The sequence below is a fragment of the Glycine max genome, chromosome 8, assembly GCF_000004515.6.
Source record: "Glycine max cultivar Williams 82 chromosome 8, Glycine_max_v4.0, whole genome shotgun sequence".
In the NCBI taxonomy this organism is placed as follows: Eukaryota; Viridiplantae; Streptophyta; class Magnoliopsida; order Fabales; family Fabaceae; genus Glycine; species Glycine max.
In genome coordinates, this window is record NC_038244.2 from 15,002,376 (window position 1) to 15,020,250 (window position 17,875).

A 17,875-nucleotide genomic window follows, 5' to 3' on the forward strand; every position below is an offset into this window, starting at 1 on the left:
CCATGAAACCACCGATTACTTACGGATTCAGATTCCGCTGCGTTTCTTTGATAAATTATTATGGATCCAGATATTTCTAATACTCTTCTTGATAATCTAGTTATTAGTATTTTATAAGAATCCCAACAAATTTCAACATTTCTTTGCTTTTTTATTTCTTCATTTACTCTTTTCCTCTTCTTTATAACATATCAGGCTTATTGATTTTTTTAGATAATTAAATAGTACATGCATCAAATTAACTTTTAAAAATAGGCAAAAAAAAAAAATACTTCACATTTATGTATTAAACACCTATAAGATGTATATATGATCACCTTTTTCAAATTATGGTATAGAATAAATAAATTACTTTGAAAAGGGAAAAGAGAAAATTCTGCAACTCAAGTTTTAATGACAAGATCGATGTTTTAAATATATGAGATTCGATGTTAGTATCATGAGATCCTAAATAAGTAGGGATGTGATTTGATAAATATTTTCCAAATTATGTTTCGCTGTATTCTCAGAGAATACTTATAAAAGAGTGAGAGATGACCGTTAATTAAGAAAGAGAGCGTTGATCACACGAGCCAATAGAAGCAACCTGAACCCTTAATCACGAGAAATTATTAGGTTGATGGGTTAGGTTAGTTTTATATAAATATGATGATATGATATGATATGATGTATATAACATGCACCTTATGGCTTATGGATGGGACGTGTTATGTTATGTGATGAAAATAATTAGAAGAGAAACATTGAATTATAAATAAAAAATAAATAAAGGTTAGGTTTTATATATATGGGTGAGAGTCTCCTTTGTTTTTGCTCTCTCTTTCTCTTTCTCTATCACTGCTTGCTGTAGCTTACGTTCCATCTCCTTTTTTTTTTCTCTCTCTCTCTCAAACTCGTTTGTGCTGAGAGAACCAAGGGTTTCTTCCCTTGCAGAGAAGAAAATTTGGATACATATGGTTAAGTTTATTTAGATATCTTGTTTGTTCTTTCATCTTTCTCAGATATGGTTTGGAAATGGGAGATTGGGGATGATGGGAATGTTGTTTGGCTCGAGGTAACTGCATGGTCTTAATTTTGTTCATCTTTTGAAGCTTTAATTTATTTATGGGTTTCAATCTTTTTTGATCCCTTGAAACAGAAAAAGCTTTAAAGGTTGGATTTTGAGGCTATCCCTTTATGTGATCTCGGACCAGGCTTCATTCCCGTCAACCTTATCTCTCTCTCTTGAGATCTTCTCCCATGGAGGGGTGATGGCTTATGGTAATTAATTAAGGCGATGTCAAAACAAGACTCTTGTGATAGATATATCTGGTCAATGATGACATTAAAACTCTCTTGTTTGTTATTTTTTATCGGTAAATATGTTACTTGTTAAAATATTAGTTTTGTTATTAAGATTGATCTGTAATTTTTTTTCTTAACCATCCAATCTATTATATATCTCCTATACTTATTTGTTTTGTTTGTGTTTGTAAATTCAGACATTGCATGGGACAAAACTTGAAACATTTGTCAAGAACTCTATTGAACAAGATGCCTTTGACCTTGTTGTAATTGGTGCTTTGTTTTTTGTCATCTTTCTTATGGCTCCATTATACTTTATATATCTTCATTTCTTTCAACATCTCTCTCGATCGTGAGTTAATTTAACGGTTGAGACTTGAGATTTGTGCTATTATATATTATGTCTATCTAAAAGGATCAGGCTCCAAAATCTTTATATAGTATATAATTATTTTTCTTGGATTATGATTAGTGAGTAATTGGTATTAACTTTTTTAAGTTAAATATTCTGCGTTGAGAAACCCAAGGATCTTTGAAATTCTGTATTTTGTCAGTATATAGGTTTCCCAGCTGTAGCATCTTTAGGGTTTGAGATTCCTAACCATCTTTACTTCCTGTCAAGTTTCAGTCCATGTGGTTGGCTTCATTTTTTCAGGTAATAACATATTTCCTTTCTCTATACAATACTTCTTCACATACATCTTTTCATAATTATTTGTAGTACTATTTTAGTTTGTGACCTCTCAGCCCAGGTGAATAGAGAAAAGTGCTGAGAAGATGCATGAAGTTAAGATGAATTAATGGATCTAAAACATAACAAAATTGGTGGCACACAATGCATACAGAATTTTCCTTTCATTTGTTGGTTATCACTTCATCGTTTTTCTTGCTTGTTTCTACCAAAATAAAAGGCGAAAGAGGGAGTGTTGTGGTGGTGGTTGGGCTAGCCTGAAAAATTGTAATTCCTACCAAGGTTTTAAAAAATATCAGTAACAGGAATTTCAATCACAATATCAAGCTTTGTGGGCGATTGCATCTTGTGGTGACATCATCGGTCATATTTTTCCACAATGTCAGGAATCACAACCACACTTTAAAACCTTTATACAATTTTCCTAAACATGATTCAGTTTTTGTTGTTGGATTTTTCGTTTGCTGTCTCACAAGCTTATGGATCTTATTATCTCCAAAACCTAGCTAGCCAAAATTTATATAAATTTATTTGTCTTATTGCCTATGTGCGTGGTTTACCAATATTAATTTTATTGGCTTCCTTGCTCTTTCAAAGCTTGAATATGGGAAATGTGTACTATGGAGGAAAATTAATCTCGACTATAATGATCAGCATATATATTGGACCTTCATAATGAGCATAATATAATGACCAATTAATCCATCCTTCAAAAAAATTATGTTAATCACGTGAGACTGTCAGACCAACATATCCTGCCAACTAGCATCTATATATATTGACTGAAATTCAAGCTAGCCTTCAATTAATTACGTCATTAAAATGCATGCCTGGACTATAAAGATAGATTCACTCATTAGTATCTCAAACTAGACTAACGTGTGTTTAAAATAGATTCATGGTGAGAAAAAATCAATTAATTTTTCATTTATCATAGTGAAAGTTAAGCAACAAATAATTACCTCTACTTTTTTATGAGTTTTATCATAATTTTGTAAGATAAAATCAATTATGTATGTTATTCAAACACACTATTATAAGTAAAGCCGCCACAAATTTACATTCATTGTAGTTCACTTAATTACAGTGAGTAGTCTTGTGTGAACTTGTGTCTCATCCCAAAAATAACCAAACTAATATGTTTGGAAAGTTAAATTTAACCATTAAGCAGAATTGAATAATAATATCATGTGATATGGTGCACATGGTACATCGATCACAATGATGTTGTTACCTTGCAGAAGATGCAGGTACCTTTTTATTCCTCTCTGAATGCAGATTCAGAAAACAGGCCTTTTAGGAGGAAAAAGTTACGGAAAAGAAAAGAAAGCTTAATTTACTTTTTTTTTTTTAATCTTATACGGTGATGAAACCCCATGTGATTCTTTTCAAAATGAATGCATGTATACCATGGCCTCTTCAAATTTTTTCAATATTGTTCATTGAATTCAAATCAAAGAAGATAAGTATATATACATTTTACTTTTTTGTTTCAGTTGAAAAAATAATATTCTCCGTTTCACTTTATTTTAGCTTAGACGTACGGATTACCTGATCTGTGCTTCCAATAAGTAGAGGAAGCTGAGACATACCACGAGATAATTGTGTAATCATTTCTTATTACTGTATCTAAATTCTTTTTTCTCAGGCCATTTCTAATCTGATAATTCAAATGTTTGGATCTTTTTTGCACAAGAAGCCAAGAATATCTAACTGTGAGTTTAACCTTTCTTTTCTTTTCTTTTCTTTTTTAAAAAAAGAAGTGTAGAAGGTGAGTATTACATAGAGATAACTCGAACATTTCAAAAGAAGTTCTTGTTTCATAGAATTGCGCGAAATGCTATCAAATCATTTTCTTGAACCAACTTTAGATAGTTTTTATGTTTAATGAAAAAAAAATACTTTTACTATAACTAGCTTGTTTTTATAATTAAAGCATCTAATAAATATAAAATTACATACACAACTTTTAAAATTAATTTTTTCAACATTCACCTAAATAGCGTAAATTCCATAAGCCAACTAATGGTAAATAATATAAAATTAATTTTGTTAAGGTTCGTCTAAATACACTCTAGAAAATGGTTTGGGCCCCCTTCTTCCACTCAAATAACATCACATGCATGCTTAATGGGCTGAGCCCTTCCACTCAAATAGAAAATGTGCTTAATTTAAATTTTTTTTTTCGCAAAACTATTTAATATATTAATTGCACCTTACCATTTTTTAGATTGCGAAGAATCCTAATCACAAGCTTCTTTAAGTGAGAAGTCTTAATTTTGCATCTTAAATGTAATCACGGAGAGTTTTAATACTTCTTGTTTTCATTATATAACTTTAGTCTTAATTTTGCATCTTAAATTTAGTATCCAAACATCGATGGTTCTAGGGGAAAAAAAAAAACCCGCTACTACATACAAAATTTAGGAGCAGTTTGAGAAATTGTCTAATATTCATTGGTGATATGGATTCCTTTTGCACATTTTCTTGTGTAAATATACTAAAGAGTCATTTGATCAGTAAACAATCTAATTAAACATTTATTAAATAAGTGTTTATGATAGAAACACTTGTCATGTATATATTGTTTCAATAATTATAATAGAAAGAGTTAAATAGTTTTCATATAAGTTATAATATAAATCTTATTAAAGTTAGGGGAAGTTTTTCATGGTTTTTTTTTAAGAAAGATAATAGAAGTTAGGGGGTTTCTGGATGTATTTGTAGGGATAAGATAATAACTTACGAATCTAATTAAGAAGATAAAATGAGTATAAAGATCTGTACACCAAAATATTTTATTCCATTTATATATGATTATAAATAAGTTGAAAATAATCAATGGACATATCTATTTATAATATATAAAAGTTGAATTTCTCATTATTAGACTATCACATCAGCAAAATTGATGATTTGGAAGAAGAACATTCTCGTATTGTGTTTATCACTTTTTTTTCCTTCTTTCTTTTTCAATATTACTTACAACATAATAAAATCTTATATCAAAACATTTCACTTCAATTTTATTGACTTCCAAATGCTTCTCAGGTTCACAATCCTCATTCTTCAATGTTACTCACAATCTTACAAAACTTTATACCACTACATTTCAATTCAAACTTACTCACCTCCAAATTCTTCTCATGTTCACATGCATCGGCAATGGCAATAAAAAAAAGGAACATGACCCGCCATCACAAGCCTTACCCAACAAGAGTACCACAGACTCTGCATGGTCATGGAAGCACCATATGCACCACACGACCGCAAGCAAAGCCGCAATGCATTGATCTTAGTGTAGCAACACGTGAGCAAATGCCCTAGTCTTCTACATTTCCTTCTATATGTTTTTTATATTTAATACTATATGCATTCTATATTTTTTTTACATTATATATTTTAATAAATATATACGCCTCTCAAAATCAATTAACAATTAATATTTAATTAATAATTAAATAGAATTTAAAAATTAAAACTATTCATTAGCAGTTGTAAAATTTTTTACTACATTTTAAATTTTCATTAGAACACAATTTGTTTTATTGATTTTCATATTAAAATACTTAATTCAGATTTAATTTTATGATTATTAATGTATGATAAACTTTTGAATTTTAAATTTAAATTTATTTCATTGTTATGTCTCATTATGACAAAATTTGATTTTTGATTATTTATATTAATTATTTGATTCATATTTAATTTCATTATTAATGTACAACACGATTTTAAATTTTAAATTTCAATTTCTTAACTCAATACATAATAAAATTATTTATTACCTTACATATCATACTACTATGTAATTAGAAATATTTTCTAATTACATACAAGTTTCATCTACTATATCCTCTTTCTTTACATAAGAATCTAACAAAGTAAAATGAAATATAAATTTATCAAAGACCTCAACACAGATTGTGATGATTGATTTCTAAAAGTGCGTATTGCTCGATTGTGGAATGTTTATAACAAGAAAGATGAACAACATCCAATGATATTGGAAATGGTGTTGCTAGAAGAAAAGGTAATCATTTTCTTTTATATTTTACATATCATTCAATTTTTTCATATTAGTAATTTCTAAATTTATTCTAATATATTTTATGCTCTATAAATATAAATAAAAATAAATATTTAACATCAACAAAGTTTATGATCTAAAATTAGTTTTCAAACTAATCTATAAAAAATATGTTGGTTAAACAAAGTTGAAAATTATTTATTTTTCACATTAGTATGTAAAAAATATATTTCACTTTAACTTTAAATATTACAAATATATTTTTTATTTACTATCTCTAATATTAGATATCACAAAATGCAAAAAAAAAACACATTAAATTACTTTAAACAAATTTTACATTGATTAAATTTATTTAATATTTTTAATTTTAATCTGATTTATACTTTTAAATATATTGCAATAAAAAACTTCACTACATGTAACGATACGGGAAAATATAATTTCAAAATTCAATGGTATTTTACAAGAAGGGGACTTATACACCATACATAATTTAAAAATTATCTCAACTAATGAAGCATATAAACCTTTCAAAGGATTATTTTTGTTTACCACTGTTATCAAGAAAATCAATAACATATCCATTAGTATTCCTCTACACTATTTTGAGTTTGGTTCAATGGAAACTCTAGCTCAAAGGGTGGATGATAAAGTTGTCTTAACAACATTTGAACTCTTTCACACCCAAAATGCAAATAAGGTTAACATACCCCCAATATTATATACCTTTTGCAAACACACTCTTATTTTTGAAATGAAGCTCACAACTCACAACTTGAAGGAAAGATTTCAAACTTATACCGTCATAAGAACTTTTATCCCAAAAAACATCATTCAACATGATTCTTTCTTCAAAGAAATTAAACAAATAACTATATTTATAATATTTATATTTTTGTGTTTTATCATTATGGTTGACTATTTTTCTTTCATTAAATATATTTCTTTGGTTGTTTTATTATGTCAATTTCACTTTAATTCTTATATTATTCTTATAAAATTTGTACATAACGTTTACTTTTATCTTCATGTTAATTAATTTTAGGAATGTAGAGACTCAAATTTTAGAATATTTTCTTATAAATGTATTAATAAATAAAAAATATTTTAATTTATACATAATTTTTTTTATCTTCTTTAATAGAAAATGATATAAAATATCATTGACAATTATATTTTTAAATTTGATTTACCACACAAATAATTTATTTAAATATTTCTTTAATTATTTATAAACCAGCGTGTGTTGCACGTCTACTCATGAGTTATTCTCATATGCTCTTTGAGGTCTTTTTCTCTTCAAAAGAGAGCACATCCTGAAACATCTATACTTGTTAATGATATAAGATAAACTTAAATAAAATATTTTTTTTATAGAAGTACTAGAAACATAGTTTTTTTTAACATATTTTGTTCTATTGGTTAAAATTATTAAAAAATATAAAATCACCACAGAGAGATTCATTAAAATTTTGTGACTTTAAATTAACTTAGATAAGAAGAATATATTTAAAAGAGTGTGTCTGGAGAGTATATTCATAACATTATTTTTCAATTCTTCCAACGTATACTATTCTAGGATGGATGCCCTCAAACTTTTTATAGTGAAATTTGGTTCCCTTGTCGAAGAAAGAAAACACTAAGCATAGACTCATCATGAAGACACACTCCTTAATTTCTTGGAAAGGCAATCATAACTTTTGTTGTAAATTAATTATTTGTGAAATAAGTAAAATTGGAGAGCAGAATATTGGAAGGCTTAACAAAAATGATTATGGGAGAATTACGTGGAAAGAAACTATATAGTGGATGAGACTGAGTGTGTAAAAAAAACAAAAAACACTCTTCCTTTAATTAGAAACAAATTAAATAATTACATATAAGGATTAAACCAAAAAGTGGCTTAGGGGAGAAATTAAAATAAAATCAGGGGGTCTCGGGGAAAACTTTTTCCTCTAAAAATTTGATGAAACGTTCATCATACATCTTGGGTTCAACTACTGATATTGTCATAGGGTCAAATTGCAGCGATTTGTATGCATGCTCAATTTTCTTTCTCAGATTATAGTTCTGCAATATATCAATTACGCCCATGTAGAGGACAACATCATATACCTCAAAAAGCTCTACTTCTTTTGCCTCCACCTCCTCCTCAACCTTCCGAGTAGCTTGAGCTGGCATGTTCACTCCAAGCTGCACTCGCAACCTGAGTCACAAAATCAACGATCCAAAAGATCGGGCATTTATACAAAATGGCAAACAGCCTATGGCATGCATGTCCCTGAATTAAGCTCGCAGCTGTCATAACATATCTTACAAGAAAAAACATCTTTTATGAGAATGAGAGGATTAAATCTGGACAGTCATATATGGAGGGTTAAGGGTTTAAGGTTTAATGTAAAAAAGTCACTTAAGGGACCAAGGTTTAATGTAAAAAAGTCACTTAAGGGACCAACCTCTCTCATACACAAACTAGATGGAATATATTAAATATGAGGATCTGAATTACATACTATGATGGATGAAAATCCATGTAAAGGTGCAGGTTTAAGATTCTCTTGACAAATGCAAACAACCATAAAATGCAGTCTACTCACTACTGCACAAGAGAAACCAGTTTGAAAGAATCATAGAAACTAACCTTGCAGTACCAGGCAGTAGAAGATCAACTTCATTATCACCCATGGAGTATGCCCTCAATGTATTCCCTCTAATGTGGGGTCCAGGTGCCGTGTTGACTATACTTGGTTCGTGGGAAACTAATAGTAAGCCTTTAGGAAGAATCAAGAGCTCCCCTTCTTTGAATGCATAGTGAAAGCAAAGCACGATGAAAAATACTTAATAGTGAGTCATTTATTAAAAAGCAAGAAACTGAGGTCCAAATGTAGAAAGAAAAGAATGAGAATCAATTTATAGTGAGCTTTATACAGTAAAAGATACAAGATTACCTATAACTGAGTACTCACAAGCAGAGATATCAGACAAGGTAAGAAATAAATTACACACTGCAGATGCTTAGCACATAAACAAGCACCTCAGTAGTCATTAATTCATTGATAAATATTTGGGAACATGGAGAAGTAGTTATTTCTTCTTTTCATTTTGTAATTTCCTTAATATGCTCCACAAATGGTAAAGAGGATATTAGCAATAACAACAACGTTCCATTCCCTAAGGTCAATTTTATACTGCTGGGGGTATCCTAAACCTTTTATTCACATCTGAGTCAAGACTAGAGAAAACAAAAGATATGGAGTGCAAGGAGATCTAATAAAGTGCATCTGCACTAATGCAAAATCAAAGGTTGAAAGCAAGAAATTCAAATGTGAATGGATTGAATGAGGATGGAATAATCAATATATTGTTTTAAATCAACCTTTATTTCAAAAGTCTTCCAAGTTGTTAAGAGTCTTAGAGATATAAAATCATTCCTAGACCTTCTCCAATCTTAAACTTTATAAGAGAGAATTGGTCCTTCATATAAATAAATTCTCAATTGATGATCACCATACTCAGGCAAGAGATAGATAGAATGAGGTGTCCACAAACACAAAGTGCATGCACAATCAATAAACACAACAATTGTTTTGGTTTCCTTTCCAAACAGGGCATTCAACACAAAGAAACAACCTTTATTCCATAGACATTAGACAACTAAGCTCACAATTAGGAAGGCAATAAGTAAGTTCAGTTGGTCTATTCTTTTCTAGTGATTTGAGGACTTAGAGCTGAATTCCCACCTATATCACAGAGGGGGATAAGTTAAGAAATAAAGGATATAACTGCTGTTGTGTAAACCATTGTGTTGGATGCTAGTTGTCTTATTTAATTCATGAAAAGAACATATTTAAAATATATATCACAAGTTGATGTCCATGCCTAATCTTACACTGACTTCGCATCAGAACATTTTTGTACAATGCAGAATATTCCAGACAATCTCAATGTCATATTTACATTCTATAGAACTATAAGTAAATAAAAAGTTTATGCACTTAAGATGTCAATTTACCAAGATTTATACCAAAATATAGCTCTTTTTTTTTCATAAAAAATTCCATATCACATTTTAAATAACTTGCATCAGTGGAGGTATTTACCATCTCCAGAAGGTAAACTCTCTTGACGCTGCACTGATTCATGATGTTCTACGAAGGCCTTCATATTCTCTGGAGCTCGGAAATGTAATCCCAACAGAAGGCTGTAATCAATTATATGCTGAGACTCCAAGAACTTGCAATCTAGGGAAATTTGCCTTCAACAGAAAATCAAATTCTGGTTATGATTAGAAGGTCAATTTACCAACTATGCAGTTAATGGGATATTGAATGCAATTGTCAATTTGTCATGATACATTTTTTACAGCACATACCCCATTACGCCCAAGTTTAGTAATAACAACTCAGTACCAACACATGCCAAGATCCATGTTAGTATTTGATTTTCAGAGACGTGTACCAGTTATTGATAACTACTCAATATGAATTGGAAATTTTACCATGCAATAGATTCTCCACTGACAAATTAAATAGAGAGATCACTGAAAAAAGTGGCACCTTTGGATAATTTTTTCATGATAAATTCTAATGCATCACCTCTTTTAATCACACAGAGCAGTTTACCAATCTTACACAAACTTCTGTTTTCGTTGAATGGTTTCAATTTGAAAAATATGAAGTGACTAGAAGATTATGTTACTTCTGAAATACTTAGAAATCAACCAGAAAAATGGAATCCCTAGATGCTACATTAGTGACATCATATTCTAGATATTTGTGGACTCTAACTGATGAACAAAGAAGGAGCATGATAAATTCTGAATCGTAATAGATAAATATTACAATATTGTGACTGGTATTAATAATTCACTAAGACAAAAGATTTACTAGTATTGCTTAGTAGATTCCTTTGATAAAAACACTTAACTTGGTTATGAATTTCCAATAGGAAAGAACAAATTAACATAAGCCATGCAATGCTATGAAGCAATATATGGATAATGCATTCTAGAAGAACATGAATGTAATACCCATGAAATTTATCAACAAATATTCACCAATTATACAAACAAAAGCATTGCATTCTTGTCTCTAATGTAGGTGGTTTAGGGTTAGGAGCAAACTTACTTGAGTAGGGATTCTCGCAATTTTTTATCCATCTGAAACTCATATTTTAGATCAAGATCTTTCAATGTTGTGTTGCAATTGATTTTATCGTTGTTTGTATATCTTCCTTGTGAAGACCCTTTCAGATCATAACGACGGTGGATTTGTAGTTCGGTGCAAAACACATTCCCCATGACGACAAAACGGACCTGGTAAACAAAATAATCATTTATTTCAAATTGAAAGAAAAGAGATGAAAGAAGCTCAAGAGAGATAACAAGTGATACCTTTTTGCCACCTCTTAATGTTATTTGATGGAGCCCGAAGAATTTTGTTATAAGAGTATTCTCATGATCTCCTACATGACGGTAATATTTGGGAAGCATATTGAGCAGAACCTACAAGAAAAGAAACATATGTACATTACCATGTGTGCTTCCTTCTTTATTAGAATTGATTTGTTATTATTTTTTAAAAGGTACAAAACTGTAATCAAGGGAAGCTGACTGATACTAAGTACTAACTATACTTTCTCACAAGACCAATACATGTAATAGGAAAGAGGGAAAACTTTAAATGTGTTTTAGAAACTAATCCATGTTCATAAACTATAATGAAGGGACTACAAACCTTTAGTTCAGATTTATTCACAGTCTTTATCACAAATCTATCATCTTTAGAAAGATAGAAGATGCTACCACTTTTTCCAGGAGAAGACAAGTCCCTTAGTCCACTATCTCCACAAATGGACATCATGTACTCTGCAGCATCTAACCTGAACATCTCTCTCAAATTCCTGGAAATATATGCTTGTGTAATTACTAATTATGCAAAGAAAGAAGAAGAGACCAACATATCTGCAAAGCTACAGCCTACATGAGCAATATCACTGGAGGAGGCATGAATTAGTCACGTGCATGAGACCTTCAACAGCATTAAATGCACAAAGTGTTGGGAAATCTTCTGTTGTTTATGTGGATCCTACCAATGCATAGATCGCTGACTAGGTTTTCCTTTTTTGGCGCAACATGCATGCCATTATAATCATAAATCATTATCTAGCATAATTTGTTGGCATTCTGTATCACCAAGGTTACTTAAAAGTATTTTTCTCGTAAGGATTGGGACTTGACTAAAACTCCATCAATTTGGTCATTCTCCATAGGTGTTTTACTGTGGAGCCACTTCATTAAATCAAGGTTCAACAACGGTTCACAAATGAAACCCAAAAAAAAGAAAAACTTACAAGAATATATTATAAATTCACCTCTTATAATTTCTTAATAAAATAGTTTCTAAGTTATAAAAGCATGGCATACTTAAAGTTAATAAATACCTGAAGACCATAGGGCAATAATCTTTCCAGTAGAAGTTTATTGAACAATGCGGAGGAGTAAGCTTTGAACCAGCCCTTGGGAAGTACATCCTTATTCTAGCTCGATCCCCAAAATCAGATGATCGAACTTCGCGTGCAGGCACTGGTGTAATTTTGCCAACGGTATACCTGTGAATTTATCTACATTAATTCAACCCAAAACACTATATGGCACACCATGCCAAACACAACAAGACACAATCCTTATGGCAGTCTAGCTTCTATAGAGTATAGACCACATTAGCATTCAAAATATGACGTGAAAATATGCATACTATAATATGTGCGCTAAAATACTTGAGCCATATCATAAACTAAATTTAAACTTTCCTGGAGTGATTGTTTTTTTCAATCTCATTGGAGATCTCAACAAATAGAAATATTTCAAAAACACAAATACTGGTTTACAGAGAAGAGGATGCCAACATTTCTTCAGCTAGCTGTTAAGTTTTTCAATACTATGACCAAAACAACTGTGAAAACCCTTTCAACAGACAATCAGCTTGCTTTATTTTCTTTATGAATGAATACCTGTACTTCAACCTACTTACATTTTCTATCCGACCCTAAATATCAAACAGAACTGTGAACAACAAACAGCAAGTATTCCGTATATTTAATTTATAAATTAAACAGCAAGTAGGTTGGTATCATTGAACTTTTCTCAGCCGAGACTTCAATCCATCTAAATCATGAGCCAAGTTACTTGAAAGTATGGCGACATCGACAACTATTAATGTTAACATAACTATGAATTTTCCCAAAAATTATTTAGAAGGGGTCACTATAAACATTTAATCTATTATTTTACCTGATGCCAAGCTGCAAATTAAGCTTAAGATAATAGCTTTGCCGTCCTTCAAAAATGTCCAAACATGAACTCTTCTTTACTTGCTTCACACTAAACTTGTTTTGCTGTTTCTTTCTACGTGATGACTCAGAGCACTCACTAATTCTCTCCATAATTAGAACTCCTTGTACATATTCCCTTTCATAAACCAAAGTACTTTCACTCGATGCCTCAGATTGGTCATCATCCACGGCATTGGATAATGGAAGAGAAGAATCATGACATACACAATCTTGAGCAGAATCATTACGGATCAAATTTATTTTCAATGACGAGGTCCTGTGAGATATTTGACGGAAACTTTTAAATCTACTAATGACCGGCATGTTTTCAGAAAGGCTACGCTTAACTCTGGCTTTTGGAGCCTCTTGTTTTTCTACATTCAACAAGAAACCGTTATGATCACTATCATGAGGGCTATGCAACTTCTTTAAGGATGGATGTTTACTACCTGCAGGATAGAATACTCCTTTTCCATCCTTTAAGCCTTTATTCCATGCCCCAATATAAAGACCCCCATCTCCAAATCTATAAACTCCTGATCCATGCATAAGCCCATTTAACCATAAACCATCAAAAGTATCACCATTAACCCACTTCATAACCCCTCTACCATCTATTTTCCCATTTTTCCAATTCCCAACATACATATTTCCATTATTCCAAGTATACCTGCCACTCCCTTCATGAACTCCTTCTTTCCATAAACCCTCATAAACATCAGAATTGGAATACTGCTTCCGTCCAATCCCATGCTGAGCATTCATCCTCCACCCCCCTCGATAAATACATCCAGCAGATGTTGTAAGTGTGCCATAACCATCTAGGTAACCTCCAGAGATTTCACCCTCATACTGTGCTCCTGATGACCACACAATCAGTCCCTTTCCCGTCATTTTCTCGCCTTCCCAATTGCCCTCGAATACCGTTCCATCTGACCATGTGTACTTTCCCTTGTCATGGGGCAGTATGCCCTTGATCATACCTATGTAGACATCCCCATTTGAAAAGGACTTCTCATCAAACCTACAATTTACAACAAACAGTAAAATCCTAGTACAAGCTTAAAGTAGTAACACTCAAAAGATTATTATTATATACACAACACAAGAAGATGAATGCATCAGAGAATGAGTTTCCATGAGTATTACCTTCCAGTGCTATCCTCCATGAATTGCAGCCTTTCTCTGATCTAGATCACTATTAGGATAACTATAGGAAGTATCACCTTTCTTTTATCTAAAGGTTAAAAATGTCCCTCAGTGCTGTGATAAGGAAATCCATCCCCCCTTTCACCAGCCTTACAACGTTATTGCCAATGATGAACTCTGGGACATACACAAACATCATAGTGAGTCTCAAAATGCTAGGGAAGAAAAAATTGCAGTAAGAGGACTTGTTAAAAGGGAGAATTAAGTAGCTTTCCTCTTACTAAGAATGCTTTCTGAAACCTTCCCACAAATAACCAAAAAAAAACTTCCCCTCTAGTACAAATTGTTAATTTCATATCCAAATAGAATCAAGGTTCCAAGAGGAAGTTAGTGAATTTGGCTAGCAATGTGCCTGTACAGTACAGACTTGAAATTTCTCTGATAAATTAAAGAAGAGGATCTTGAAGTATGGATTTGTTTAAATAGTAGAAAAGTAAAGTTTCATATGCTAATTACAGAATCTGAGTTTTCTTTTCAACAGCCTCTACAGAAAGTCACTTTTGAGATTATAGAGGGAAAATGCGTCTATCAGAGAGAGAAATATTGCATAATCAGGATTTTTTTTATTCTCTCATATCTTTAGATTCTGATCCTCCAGAGTTTTATAATAGCTGCAAGATGGTACAGTTGTACATCTAATGCTTTATATTTGTTGCAATATATTTATAATTTTCAATTTCATATAAAATGAAACGTTTTCTATGGCTAAGATTTCATGCAGTTTGTTTAAAACTTCAGAGAATCTCAATTACATAACTTTGTGTAATGTTTTTCTTCTTTCTTATTTATGGATTTTTCATATATTCTCGTCTCAGGTGGAACGGCAGAGCTTGCTCTGCTCACAGTTTTGTTGAATTTAAACCCCACCCTGATTATAGTAACAAGTGCTCAAAAAATTTCTGGACTCCTAAGCTTATACTTATCGAGTCACCTTGATTAGAACAACTAGCTTTTCCTTTTTATACATTGGTGGCACTAAAATTTGAACCTGTGAACTTATACAAAATATTTAAGCCCCTCACCAGTTTTACAACAACTAGCCTGATAAACGAATGCTACATTTAAAAATCCCATGCACCCAGCATATCAACAACATGTAATAATGTAATCTATAAACTTTCCTGTCTTCAATGGATTAATCTGTAGATGGTGTTTACTTGTAAATTAGAACGAATATCAGGTTAACCCATGTACTATAACTGCATCAATGAAAGCCCTTAACCCATGGTTTTTTTTTTCTGTATATGTTATTAGAAGAGTAAAATTACTAAAAAGAAATGAAAAAAAAAGTCTAAATTCTTCCATTCATCAATTTCATAATAAATATGAACCCATTCATAATTATGAATCAACTGAAAGAAAAGAAAAGAAAAGACAAACCATACATGAATGTTGGTTAGAAACTAAAAGCATGTATGTATTAAGTTTCTGTTACAATCGTATATGAATAAACCATATGGAGTTCAACTGATAAAGAAAAAAATGAATATAATCAGATCCAGTCCAGAAACACTAAATCAGAAGTAAAAAAAAAATAAAAAATCCAATCTTCTCCTTAAAGAAAAGAATAATGTAGAACTTAAATAACCCAACTTGCATTTCCTGTTTACAGAAAATGAATAAACCAATATTCTACCAGAAATGCCAACTGGGTTAGCTTAATAATCCAATAAAAGAATCAATTATTGTTGGATGTGATGAATCCTTATATTTAATACATAACAATGATATAACAGTAAACAAATTGAAATAATTAATTACATGAATGACTTAATTAACTGACCTTGAAAGGATTGAGTGAAGATCAGTATTATCTATCCAAAGTCTCAAACTCAGAAGAACCTCCCATGAATCAAAACCTCAGGCAAACAAAAATCAAAACCTTCTACAAGAGCTCCCGAATCCTTGTCAGATATACTTTTATCCATTCTCAAGCCGACAACAACCCTGCCATGTGCCACCATAAAAAATTGATCAAGCAAAGTTTCAGGATTCTTCATATATTACGTAGCTAGATTCTTTTTCAAAGAGTTTTTTGGTCGTCAAACAAAACATTAGTTATAGTATTTTTAATGAGTAAAGTTTCAGATATTTAGCATAAGTTTCCACTAGTATATATGCATGTATGTAAATAAATATACTGCCCCTCCTCGTATTTGTACCAATTATATGGCAAGAGTGAGCAACCTCAAATGGAGACACCTCAACCATCACACACTCAGTGTTTGTGTAATGATGTTGTCTGATTGTCATGTCTTATTCTTATTTTCATGGTTTATCGTCGACTTAAAATATGTTTTGAATACTTTTATATTCTTTTTTTTTTCAGTTTATTATTTAAAAATATTGTTTTTATTTTATTATTTTACTTATAGCATCTATTAATATAAGTTCGTTAAGTAATAACACACAATTTTATTAACTCGTCGGATTCATCACTTAATTATATTGTGACATTTTATTAGTTTGTCACTTCATTATTTAAAAGATTAAGACTAATTACAAGTACTAAAATAAAAATTAAAAAATATTAGATAATAAAATTAAAAACAATATTCTTTAGATAGAAATATGAAAAAGGAATATATTAGATGTTTAAGTCTTTATCATTTATCTAATAATATATTAGTTGTCACTAAGTCACTTTCAAATATAAACCCACTTCCCTTTAAAGTTTAAATTCGCTTTTCTTTTCAATAAAGTAAAATTATTGATGAATAAAATAAAATCCCATGCAATGCGAAAATCGACTACGGAGTGGGCAGAATTTGGCTTCTTTGTAGACCAAAGTGATATGCGCGATCACGAAAAGGACAAAAGGCCACCGCAGAACTTGATTCTGATTCTGTTCTGTGGACGCCAACATGCGTCCTTGCTTTATCGTATTCTTTTTATATTAGGGAAATCTTACCTCTACTGTATCTAACTGGTAAATAATAATGCTGTGTATTGTGTATTATTATGTAATTCACTTAACATCAAACAACACCAAAAGTTATTGATACCAGTAATTAGACACTTGGATTTTTAGTTAAGATTTGGGGTTCTGTTTCAACTTGAATATTACATGATAATTAGATGTATCATTTTATTTTAAAAATAAATTGATCCGACAAGAGATAGATTAAATCACCTTACAACAAAAAAAAAACACTATATGATCATTTTACGTTGTCTTAATTTGATTGGATACTTTAGTTGGATCAATTTTTAAACTCCAATTTGATATAAACTATGGCTTGATTAATAAGCTTAGGAAAGATCATCAATCTAATTTCTATTATTTAAATATTATTATTAATTTAATAAAAAATTAAAATTAAAAA

The 17,875-nt window shown here is 30.8% G+C and overlaps 1 protein-coding gene, 1 long non-coding RNA gene and 1 other non-coding gene across 6 annotated transcripts; 2 read left to right on the forward strand and 1 right to left on the reverse strand.

Annotated features, from left to right (window-relative positions):
• The first annotated feature begins 803 nt into the window (after positions 1-803).
• On the forward strand, positions 804-2,514 carry LOC121175313 (uncharacterized). 3 transcript variants are annotated; one of them, XR_005892602.1, is made up of 3 exons: positions 804-1,054; positions 1,139-1,939; positions 2,017-2,514. It is a non-coding gene; the product is annotated as an uncharacterized lncRNA (long non-coding RNA). The 3 variants fall into 3 exon arrangements; XR_005892601.1 differs by having other exon boundaries at positions 2,032-2,514; XR_005892600.1 differs by having other exon boundaries at positions 1,139-2,514.
• On the forward strand, positions 1,024-1,213 carry MIR166H (microRNA MIR166h). Its single transcript, NR_048781.1, has one exon. It is a non-coding gene; the product is annotated as a microRNA MIR166h (primary transcript).
• Positions 2,515-7,832: 5,318 nt separating the features above from the next.
• LOC100794706 (phosphatidylinositol 4-phosphate 5-kinase 7) lies at positions 7,833-16,775 on the reverse strand. 2 transcript variants are annotated; one of them, XM_006585419.4, is made up of 11 exons: positions 16,712-16,775; positions 16,333-16,496; positions 14,490-14,666; positions 13,300-14,364; positions 12,450-12,617; positions 11,744-11,909; positions 11,401-11,511; positions 11,135-11,322; positions 10,109-10,263; positions 8,650-8,806; positions 7,833-8,214 (listed from the first exon to the last, which is right to left on the reverse strand). In XM_006585419.4, the coding sequence occupies exons 3-11, from the start codon at positions 14,507-14,509 to the stop codon at positions 7,935-7,937; spliced, it is 2,310 nt and encodes a 769-aa protein (XP_006585482.1). In that variant the 5' UTR covers positions 14,510-14,666; positions 16,333-16,496; positions 16,712-16,775; the 3' UTR covers positions 7,833-7,934. The 2 variants fall into 2 exon arrangements, with proteins under 2 accessions (XP_006585482.1, XP_014634575.1); XM_014779089.3 differs by lacking the exons at positions 16,333-16,496; positions 16,712-16,775 and adding an exon at positions 14,771-16,097.
• Between the last annotated feature and the right edge of the window lie 1,100 nt (positions 16,776-17,875).